The sequence below is a fragment of the Lemur catta genome, chromosome 3, assembly GCF_020740605.2.
Source record: "Lemur catta isolate mLemCat1 chromosome 3, mLemCat1.pri, whole genome shotgun sequence".
Lineage (NCBI taxonomy): Eukaryota > Metazoa > Chordata > Mammalia > Primates > Lemuridae > Lemur > Lemur catta.
Window position 1 is genome coordinate 85,297,493 of NC_059130.1, and position 11,816 is coordinate 85,309,308.

At 43.0% G+C, this 11,816-nt stretch overlaps 1 protein-coding gene across 5 annotated transcripts in view; it reads left to right on the plus strand.

Annotated features, from left to right (window-relative positions):
• Positions 1-11,080, plus strand: part of USP24 (ubiquitin specific peptidase 24) — a 125,679-nt gene extending 114,599 nt beyond the window's left edge. For 4 of the 5 annotated variants that reach the window (XM_045547928.1, XM_045547929.1, XM_045547930.1 and 1 more), the window contains 7 exons: positions 1,097-1,162; positions 1,692-1,758; positions 2,926-3,004; positions 5,090-5,165; positions 5,578-5,664; positions 6,058-6,168; positions 8,354-11,080. In XM_045547928.1, the coding sequence (XP_045403884.1) occupies positions 1,097-1,162; positions 1,692-1,758; positions 2,926-3,004; positions 5,090-5,165; positions 5,578-5,664; positions 6,058-6,168; positions 8,354-8,416 (549 nt within the window). In that variant the 3' untranslated portion in view covers positions 8,417-11,080. Of the gene's footprint in view, positions 1-1,096; positions 1,163-1,691; positions 1,759-2,925; positions 3,005-5,089; positions 5,267-5,577; positions 5,665-6,057; positions 6,169-8,353 lie in introns of those variants that run through there. The other variant, XR_006734177.1, reaches the window with a different exon arrangement.
• The last annotated feature ends 736 nt before the right edge of the window (positions 11,081-11,816 follow it).

Below are 11,816 nucleotides of genomic sequence, written 5' to 3' on the forward strand. Positions count from 1 at the left end.
TCTAGGAGAGCATTCCTTTGCTCCCGGCAGTATGCTACTTTTAGTAGCCTAAATTGTTTTTTCTAATCATAAAAGTAGTATAGGCTTATTTTTATTATTTTTAATTACATAGATAATATGTTACTACATTCTCTTTGTGAAAAACTTAAGCATTCAAATGAGGCTACAGTCTCCTTTGACCACCACCAGTGGTTCTCGTCCCCTCCTTCCACTTTACCCCAGGGGCCAATACCATCATGTTGGCATGTTTCCTTCCAGACCTTTTGGTGTGAATTTATACTACACATGTTAGCTTCTGCCCACAGAATTTCTGCATACCTTTCTGCCTGCACCAGTATTTAGAATAGTGATGTTGACAAGAAGCAGGTGGTTAGTGGATTATGTCTTTAGGCTCTTATTGCGATGTGTTTTACCCTCAGCCTTTTTTGTACAGACCTGTATCAGAGGTGATTAAGTTCCCGTCTTTGCTATTTACTAATTATATGACCTGGGGCAGTTTCCTCCTCTGCAAAATGGGAGGAAATGTGACTGACTGCACAGGTTGTGAGGATTTAGTGAGCACCCGACACCTTGGGAGTAGGGTATTATAACACAGTGTCCTTTTCTACCTTACATTATGTATGAATTTATTAAAATGTCCAAAGGAGCGTGCATTTTATAAAACCTTGCTTTCTTCACTTAGTGTATCTTGGTAGATTGTTCTTTCATAAACTGACTTTTTTACATACTTCGCTCCTAGCATACTGAGCTTAGCGCATTCTCATAGCTATACCATCATATTCTAGAAAACAAAATAGGATATGTACATAAATAAATTCGGGTCTGTTTAGTGACTTACATTCTCCCCTTTCCTTTCATCCTCTCTCCTCCTTCCTAATTTAATAGTAAAGTGTCACAGAGTGTTACAGCTAGAAGGACCTTAGAGATTGTTTATTTTAGTTTCCCAGATTTAGCACTTGGGGAAACTGAGGCCCAGAGAGGGGAATTGACTTGCCCAAGGTCCAGATAGTGGTAGAACTAGTGCTTAGTTCAGCGTGTTGATTGCCACTCCAGTATGCATTCACTGAGATTTTTATGCTTTTAAAATATATTTCAGAACCAGTTAGAAACAGCTCCACCCCATGAGTTGAAGAATACGTTCCAACTACTTCATGAGATATTGGTAAGTCATAAATGTTCTGATTAGCTTGTATTTAGGCATTTATTAGTCAGCGTGTATTTGTAAATAATAAGTTGTATGTCCTTTTATTGTTTTCCCCATTCATTTGGTCTGCATTTATCAAGTCCTATTCATGTCAGTCATGTGCTTCATGCATTACTGATTTAAAGGTGAGCAGTTACGAAGCTCTGCCTCTTAGGAATTCACAGTTACGTGAGGGAGCTGGACAGGTACATGGCAGTTACAGTGCACAGAGCAAAGGGCAGTAGCAGGGCTGGGTAACCCTTACTGAGTCTTTACAATGGGTAAGGCACTGTGCTAAGCACAAATGTTACCATGTTTAAACCTCATGATTACCTGCAGAGGTAAGTTGCTGGCTTTACAGTTTATCAAATCTTAGACACCATTTATTGTATGTGTACTACTAAACTGAAATGTGATTGATCGTAGGATGCTTATAAAGAAGACACCCAGTGGCTATGACACAAGCTTCTTCTTTCATTCACCAACCTTTATTTCCTTCCTTTCACAGGTCATTGAAGATCCCATACAAGTAGAGCGAGTCAAATTTGTGTTTGAGACAGAAAATGGATTACTAGGCAAGTATGCCTGGCCTGTGAACAAATGTGTACAGTAAATATGTAGATACCGGTTATTCTGGCTGGTTCTGCCTCCTCTGCTCTCCTTGGCTTAGATCAATGAGTGATAGGTTAGATGTCCCGTCAGGGACATTGGGTTCCCTCATTCTCGGGAGAATTAAAACCCAAGGGTCTTTTCACCCTAGACACTCTCATACCTTCAGTAAAGTGTGGCTTGAGATCCTTTTCCCAGCTCAGGTAAGAGTCAGGGGTGTTACGACTTACAAGCTGAACGTCTCTCTCTGATGGAGGAAATCTTTCATTCCACACCATAGCCATTGGGGAGGAAAACACTAAAACCTCAGACTCAGGATGTTGTCAAGCTCAGGAAATATGATTGTCTTTTTTCCTATGATAGGAATGTGACCAAATTTCCCTTGTAAACTCATGGATGTTTTCTGTCAAGGCTTTCTTTTTCAGAAGGCTAAATTGGCTTTAATAAGCTATTTATTAGAAAAAGCTTAGTTCAAAATATTGTTATTCACCTTCCACCATACACTTATATTTCCAGTTAATCTGAGTCCTTTTAGATTTTGCTATATATTAAGAGGAAATTTGGGGCCTCCTTTTATTGCAGAAAGGAGATTTCAGCTAAGAAGGTCAGAAGCTACAGCTTCCCAGGGCAGCCCTTTGGAACAGTGTGCTCTAGCCAGAGCAGTACCCAGGCTCTCTGTAACTTAAAAACTGTAAACTCCTCAGGAGCAGGGACCAACTACTATTTATTTTTAAACCCCTGAAACACAGAGCGAGAAATACTTGGTGAACTGAATTAGTATAAATTTCCATTTATCAAGCTAAGTGTCATCACTACTCTTCACAGTAGTATGGTGTGTAGAAAAGTCTCTGGGTGAATAATCAGCCGGTGTAAATTTTAATTCCTTTTCGGTTCCTCTGAAAGTCAAACTTTCGCCACCGTGTATGGTTTTTGGTTCCATTTAAAGTAGCATTTCTGTGTTAGAATTAGGGGGAGTCTGTTGAGTCAGGTACCACCATGCTTTTTAGTTCAGTTGTTCCTTATCTGCTTTTGAAAATTGTTTGTCAGTTTTCAGAACCAGAGACCTTGTGATTACTTGGACCCACGTCCAGCTTAGTCCTTTACTGTTAAAATGCCCTCTTCTTTTCCTTCAGCTTTGATGCACCACAGTAATCATGTGGACAGCAGTCGCTGCTACCAGTGTGTCAAATTCCTCGTAACTCTTGCTCAAAAGTAAGTATGGATTTAAAATGCAGAGAGGAAATGGTGTTTTAATTACAAGTCAAATATGACCAGGAAAAAAAAAATCTGCCTTTGTTTTGGTACCTAGAGAATCTGACTCAGTTAGAGAATGCTTGCTTGGAAGGTATAAAAACCTATTTAAATGATACTTTTAAAAAAATGTAAGCAGGGAATATTAAAAGAGTAGCAGATCTTATAGAATCCAAAAAACAAAAAAGCTAGACCACCAGGCCTTATATCAGAAGGTCAGGAATTGAGGCAGATTTAGATTTAGAGACCTTAAAACCAAGATTCACACACCCTTCACGTGAGGTCATGTTCACTGATGTAACTGAACTGCCAACTCTTCCAGGCTCTAGGTCCCCAATTTCAAAATAGCCTCTCAAGAGACAAAATCATGTCACATGTAGCTATTGAGCACTTATGAACCCAGGCAGTGTGTCAGGTACTTTGCCTGTATTCCTTATTTAATCTTTTCAACACCCTCATAAGATTAGACACAGTTATTAGTCTCAAGTCTTGGGTGGTTTCAGTGACATGCCTAGAATCATAGAGCTAACATAAGACTTTAACACAAGTCGATTGACTTTAAAGTGAAAGTTCTTTATTTTTAATTGTAGTAAAATATATATAATATAAAATTTGCCATTTTAACCATTTATAAGTATACAGTTTGGTGACATTAAATACATTCACATTGTTATGCAGCCATCACTGCCATCTGTCTCCAGAACTCTTTTTCATCTTCCAAAACTGAAACTCTGTACCCATTAAATACTAACTGTCCATTTTTCCCTTCCCCCAGCCCCTGGCAACCACCATTCTAATTTCTGTCTCCATGAATTTGACTACTCTAGGTACCTCGTATAAGTAGAATCATACAGTATTTGTCTTTTTGTGTCTGGCCTTGTGTCTTCAAGGTTCACTCATGTTGTAGCATGTGTCGGAGTTTCTTTTTTTAAGACTAAATAATATATTATTGTATGTATATACCACATTTTATTTATCCATTCATCTGTTGATGGGCATTTGGAAAGCAAAATTTCTTAATGTTAGAAGAAACCTTAATGATTTGCTAGTTTAACTGCCTTATACAGTATGCGGGCAAACAAAAGATCAGAATGACAGTGTAATGCCCAGGGTTATTGAGCAGACTACACTGCCATCACTGAGTCTCGCACCAAGCCTTCCTTACAGCTTCATTTATTTTGCTCCAGATTTTTGCTGATTCTTGGGCTCAGGATTACTGTCCCTGGACTTGTACCATAATAAGAATGGGGAATCTCTTGGGCTTAATCTGCTGCATTTAAGCTTCCTAAACAGATACAAATTAGAGCCCAATTAAAATAATACATGCACATGCATTTCCCAGATAACATGGTATTGTGGACACAGATGGATATTGTCCTGCCACGATTGTGGGTTCAGTAATGACCGTTGATATTGGCAGCATGTCATCATAAATATTTGCCTAAGAGTGGCATTTCCAAATACTGCTGGGGCCACGTGGTATGTCTGAAGCCAGCAGATGCTCTGTCCAGACACCAGTGTGCTCGTTTGTACTTCTGCATCCTTCACACGTCCATTGATGCGCTCATTAGTGGCAATACCACCTTCAGTCCTGTCTTCAAATGTGAAGGACAGCTTGCTACATAGCCAAATACAAATGGAAAGAGAGAGGAGACTCCAAGACCATGCTTTAAAACTGTTTTTCCCATAATCTCATTTTTTTATTCAAATCACTAAAATTAAAGACTAATTTGATTATATCAAGAGGTCATTATTAAATGTACAATTTGTTATGGATTTTTTTGTTACATTCTTTGACTTCTAACTTTGAATAGAACTGAGTGGTTAAGAGACTCTGCACTACGTATTTACCTTGTATTACTGCCTTTTGAAGTCTAAACACGTGAATGTATTACTTACCCAAACAAAAAAAGAGTAAAAATGTAATATAAAGGCAACTGAATTTTAATGAAAGCATTTGTATTTCAAACTATAAAAAGGTACTGTAGATTAAACAAGTGCATTGCCAAAAGGCATTTCGCTAATAAAAATCTCCTCAATCACCAGGTGCCCTGCTGCTAAAGAGTATTTCAAGGAGAATTCCCATCACTGGAGCTGGGCTGTACAGTGGCTGCAGAAAAAGGTAATTGAACTTTGACTTTTTCTAGCTGCACCATAGGAAGCAGTAACAGCCCATCTCCTCAGGAAGCATCTCTTAAACCTAATTTGGAGACCGACCTCAAGGTATTTTTGGACTTCAAACATTTCCTTGGTACAGCTGATACCTGCTTGTATGCATTAAATTTGTGTTTTCATACATGTGTCTTAACTTTGTAGGTGAAAAGGTAGGGATGATTATATAAGAAGCAGTATTTGAGTAAGGTCTTAAAAGTGGAATTGAAATCTTCCATGCACCTCCTAATGTGATAGAAGGCCCGGGTAGACTCACATCCTGTTTTGGTTGCATTTTAGACGCAAATGTCTAATGGTAGAAACTGTGGGCTCACAGGGGCTTATTTGTGATCTCTGATGGCATTTTTGACCTTACATTTCAGATGTCAGAACATTATTGGACACCACAGAGTAATGTCTCTAACGAAACATCAACTGGAAAAACCTTTCAGCGAACCATTTCCGCTCAGGTGAGGGTTGTCTTTTGTTTCTGTGTGGTTCGGAACCCCTGACGGACGATTCCCAGTGTGTTTCTCAGAAATTGCAGCTGCGGAGAAGAGAGGTATGGGTTGAAAAATGAGAACAAGCAGAAGAAATGATTGCATTCCTGTGAAAAGACAACAGATTTGTGTGCACTTGTGCACATCTGTGCAGATTGTTTGCCGAGTAGCAAAGTGGTACAGGTCGGTCAGGCCAGCTGCAGCAGGGATGGAGGGGGAGCAGGGTTCTCTGATGGCCACAATGCAGGTCCCACTCAGGCTCCCGGTGCCACTGGAGGCCAAATGAGGGGGGTCTTCCCTGGTGGTTGCTGCTGCCGCTGAACAGCTCCTGACCTTTCTTTTTTACGTTTAAATCTCCTGCAGGACACGTTGGCATATGCCACAGCTCTGTTGAATGAAAAAGAGCAATCGGGAAGCAGCAACGGGTCAGAGAGCAGTCCTGCCAATGAGAACGGAGAGAGGCACCTACAGCAGGTATAACGGTAGGGCATGTCCCCATGTGAAAGGGTGACCCTCCTCTTAAGCTTTCCAGAAAGAGTTTCTGGAATCAAGGAAAAAGGATGCCTCCTCTCCAGTGTGAGTCTGAAGAGACACCAGCTCCACCGTCGAAGTGATCTCGGTTCGGAACTCACAGTGTGCTCACAGAGCCGCACAGTGCTGCAGTGTGAAATTAACACACGGCCTTGAGCTGTCTGTGGCTGGCCACTCACTCAGCCTGGGGACAGTCCTGATGAAGCCAGGCCACCGACGTGTTTGTTCCAGCTTGTTCACTTCATTCCACCAGGTTACTTAAAAATTCCTCATCTGCTTTCACCAGCCTTCCTGGAAATGTGGACCCTTGAAGGGAAAGGCCTCATGCTATTCATGCTATTGACCCACTGGCCAGGGGTCAAAGGATAATTTTAAGCTTATTAAATATATATACACATATATATATTTTCAGTACTGATCACTATAGTAGAAAAAAAATATATTTATTGAACACGTACTACATGTAAAATACGTGAGCATCAGTGTAGTTACGTTTATTGCATCTTCTCCGCTGGTCTGTGCCCCTCCATAGCCTTGGTCTCCTCTGTGGGCCTGTCTCAGTGCTAGGCACAGGCTAGGCCCCAGTTAAGTGAATGTTGCTGATGTTGTGTCCTTTTTTTTTAAGTGTTATCTTTCAGATCCTCATAACAACCGTGTTAGGTAGCTATTACTCTGGTTTGACAGGAGGGTAACTGAGGCTCAGCATAGTGACATGACTTAACCCAAGCTCACTCTTGTAGTTTAGCTCATCACCTGCTTTATTTGCAGAGAGAACAAAAGCTATCAGACAGGAGCTCCTGCAGCTGCTGGTTCGCAAACTTACGGCCCCCTGCGTCTGTGCTATCCTGGCCTCCTTCCCTGTGACGGTGGAGGAAGTTTGCCTCCCCTCCCATCTGGCGGGGTGGGGTGGGGGGAGTGTGTGTGCCTTTGGTATATAGAGTTCTCCGTCTCTGCCAGGTCCTTCCTGGTCTGTCTCAGCACACTAGTTTTCTCTCCCTTACCCCCTGCCTTCTTTCCTCTTCTTCACAGCCAAACTTCTCCAAAGAATCATCTGAACTTACCCTATCCCCGTTTTCTTATCTCTCGCTCTCTCTTCAGCCTCTTTCCTCCCGACCCTCCCTTCTCTCCCACGCAATAGTTGGGGTGGCAGGTGGCCCCCGGTTTCCAGTGCTCATCTTAGTGGGCTGCCCTGAGTTCTAGACATGGACATCCAGCTTTCTTGTTCTTGATATCTCCACTTGATCTATCTCAAAGATCCCTCAAACTTGACATGCCCTACTCCTGCTCTCTGCCCCCTCCGAAGCTGGTCATCGTCAGTGTTCCTCACGTCACACATGCCACCCTGTGCACCTGGATTGGACCAGATGCCTAGGAGTCATCCGGATATGCTGTGCTCAGAGGACCTTCTAAACAGCACCGTCCATCACTGCCATCTGTCCTAAGCCCCTTGTCTCCTGGCTCTGATCCTCCGTTCTTGCTTCTCTCTCATTCGCTTGCTAAAACCTGTCAGTCACTGGCTCTCCTTTGCTGTGGGAGAAAGGCTGAAATCCTCAGTGCAGTCCTGCTTGATTTGGCCTCTGTATACCCGCACCCCCCCCATTTTCTGAATCTTAGTTCATTCAAATGTACTTTGTTCCTTCTGCATGCCCCTCCCCCTCTCCCCACCTGCCTCCCACTCTGCTCACGTGTCACTTCCGCAGTGTCACTGCTCCTCCCTCACCCCACTGCCAGCTAGGTCAGTCCCAAGCTCCTGGTAGGGATGCAAAACTGACGTGCATAAACCAAAGTGCAGTGCCCGCACGCAGTGGGCATCAGCGGCCCTAGTCCCTCTCTCTGCTTTACTACATGGACCACGCTGAGTTCTAACTTTGGTGCGGAGTAATGTTGTGACTTCAGGCAAGTCACTGGGTGTTTCAGTGACTAAATGAGATCATAGACGTGAAAGTGTTTTGCGTAATCATGAATTGTCAGATATGAGGTATAATAGTTATCAGTGTGTTTTATTGCCCTTTAATAGACATTGAATTAAGTTGCTGAATGAAGATATGTTTATATTACAGAACACAAATCAGTTGGCCTAGAAAACTGTTAAACCATGTGAACTTTAACTTCCTTTTCCTTTTCACAGGGTTCAGAATCTCCCATGGTGATTGGTGAGCTGAGAAGTGACCTTGACGATGTTGACCCTTAGTGGCACAAGCCCAGCGCGACAAGGAGTCAGGCCGCGATACTGGATGCTCAGCACCTTTGGAAACCAGAATCTCGTCCTTGGACGCTTTGGAAGAGCCTGGAGGTTGGACTGGGAGAGCTGCCGTGACTCGGGAGCGTCAAGGCACGTGTTCTTTGGGCCCTGGAAGGCAGGGAGCTGTTGGCAGTGGGAGAACTCGGCATGTGGATCCGCTGTCCCGGGAGCACGGTCCATGTGTGCATTCACGTTTTTGTGAAGATTTTAGGAAATAAAGCCGGTGGCAGACTTTTTTGTTACATGAATCTACAAGAGTGAACGTAAAGCTGTTGCTTTCTCTATGATGCTACAAAAGAAATTCCTTCGGTTTTTATATTTTAAGAAAAAAAAAGCAAGCTGCCTTTAGATATGTGGGGGCAAATTTTTAATCTTGTGGTAGCACTGAATAGAAATATCCAATCTAAAATGATGTAAACATATGTGATAAAATTCCTTTTCATTGTAAAATAGTAGTTAATTCAGTTTACACAGACCTTTGTATTTAATATGTCTCCCTGTTTGTTTAGAACAGATGAGTCTGAATGAGAGCCCTGGGCACAAGCTTGGATCTTGATGAAATGTTACCAGGATCAAAAATTGGGAAATTACTAAGCTCTTTAAATAAGTATTTTTCTGATATAACTGAGATTGAAAAGAGCAAAAAAAAAAAAGACATTTAAAAATGCTGTGTTTTCTAAAAGTACAGGGTGCATTCTTTGACATCAATCACTAAAGAAGTCATGAGTTGTTCCCAAAACAAATTTTAAAAACAGCACTTTAAGATATAATTTTATTGAGTTTGACTTCATAAAATTATCTATTTAATGCTTGGAGACATATTGAATAAATTGTAGTCTTAAATCATGTGATCTGCAATCATTTGCTTTTGCTTAAAACATAATTACTGAAACCCCTTGGTATTGGTTGTATGTGTAGTTGAATATTTGAGTTGGGAGACACTGCTTGTGAGTTTCCTAGTGATTTTAATGCAGAGAAAGAATCTGAGACTTTGTTTCTCCTCAACATGACTAGTTAACACTGAAAAGACAGGCAAGGTTTAAGATTTATTTTCCCAGACTTAACTAGAAAGCAATTTACCAACCATCCATTTAGTTGTATTTGCCAAGTATAGCACCATTCAGTCATTTCAGGTTAGATACCAGTTCCTTTTGTGGGGGGCCATGGGGGGTTTACACCAACGTATTTCATATATTTTGTACCTTTTGTATTTTGAATTGTTCACACACATTTTCAGCCCTGTTTTGCCTTCAGTTACATGTTCTGCCTTATTTTCATCTCACCGTGCACAGAACTAGGAGCCTTAGGAAGTGCCAGGTTGCCACTGTCACACTTGCCAAGTCGAAGAGGCGAGGCCAGCCCCAAAGTGCCTTTCTGGCTGTTTGGGCATTTTGTGTGGGCACTTGGCCGGGCAGACGGCTCTCGTCGCTGTACTCCTTTCATGGCCCGGTCATTTCACTCTCTGGCGGCGGGAGTGTCTGTGCGGTCAGGCTTCACTTTGTCATCTTTGTCATCCTGTGACTTGCCGCGGGCTCATGATGAGAAGCTGGAAAGGCCAGCACTTAGGAGCAGAACTGTGCCCTGGGAGAACGGACAGAGGCGAGTGGCCAACTTTAGCTGGTTCCGATGTTCTTGCAGTTTGGAATGTGATGTTGTAACGTTGATTTTGCATTCGTGCGTACTCCATGACCTACTGTTTCCCTGACCCCCTTCTCACCCCTCCACCCCCACCCTTTCCCAGAGATGGTGTGGGACATGACATTGACACGCTGGCGATGATCCACGCTGGGAAGTCATCGCTGGCTGCTGCACTCTCAGGAGCCCAAATTCAGGAGTGAAATTGCCACTTCTAGTCCCCTTATTTCCTATGGAAACAACGCCTTCCGCACGCCCAGCACCTGCTGTCCTCACGAAAGCTTCATCAGGATCGCCTGTCACCGTGTGCACCATACGCTTTGGTTCGTTTGCTTACGTTGTTGCTACAGTGAACATCGTCTTCACTTTGCTGGTAACCACTTGATTTCCAACGGCTGCAGTCAACAAACCTGCTGATGACTTTTTTTAATGTAGTACAACAACTGACAATTATGACAGGCTTATCTTGGAAGAGTTGTCATTTTTACTGCCAATTTTTTGGATGAAGATGTTTTTATAAATCTTTCAAAATGGTCTGCAAATCGAGCAGGAATTGCACAATTAACTCAATGCTGTGTGTTCTCAAGAAGCTCCTTGTAGTGAAGGCCGATTTTAGGATGGCTGATGCCTGGGAAAGAAAGCAAACAAGCATCCCAGCAGGCACCTCACTGTGACTTCTGGAGTACTCACACGGTCACTGACAACAAGAATGCATTGTAGGACCTAGGGCGCTGTGTCCTCAGACTTACCCTGTCTTGCCCCACTCTTCCCGCTAACATTGAGGTGTGTGCAGTTACCTTTTGAGCTTGGAACAAGCAGACTGGAATTTTCCTCTGCTACCTCTTGTGTACAAAATCTTGTTTATAAAATTTCAAAAGGAAGTAGATAAACTAGGGAAGACTCTTAATTCTAAATTTGTTTCATGCGTGGCAGAATTCTTAGCTTCTAAGAGTATAAAATAAATTTTTCAAAAATGTAGAGTTGGAGTGGCACAGACATTTTTTCTCCATATATCCGTACAGCTGTATTGGGGTGGGGGCCGGCATGGGCCTGTCCCTGGTGCTGTGATTCCTTTTAAAACCTTACACTAGTAAGGAGACTGAGTCTTCTAAGCCTTTTGCTATTCCCCCTCTGGATAGTCTGACCATTTTAGGATCCATCTGCATAGCTTGAGCTGGGACGCTGAACTTGGGTCAAAGGCCTACATTCACCTCCCCAAAGCTTTCAGCTCTCCCACGTAGTCCCAGCATAAGTCGTGTCCCCTGGTCAAGCTGGGCTTCTTGCTAGACCCCTCTGGTCTGTTTCATTCCTGTGTCCTGTGTTGGTCACGTGGGTCCCCTGCCCTGATTGCCAGTCCAGATCTTCCTCCTCCCCACAGGCCATGCCTGTTCCTCCCCAACTCCTGTGTCCACCTGCCAACATCCGCAAGAACCACATTGCTCCCTTCCCTCGAGTCACAGAGCTGTAGGGTGTGGGCATCTCACCACTGACACTCGATCCTGTGGCACCTTGGGGGATGGGAGTGGGAGTCGGGTTGCACAACAGGCAGAGGTGCCAGTGTCGCGGATACACAGTTCTGGCCTTGCAGTCGTTACTATCTGTCCACTCTTTGACACTTTGCGTATGTGACACTAAATTGTCAGAAAGTATGTTTTGGGAGGATTTTTGCCTTTGCAGGCAGATCCCTTATCATTTATGACGTGGGCTGTGTAGA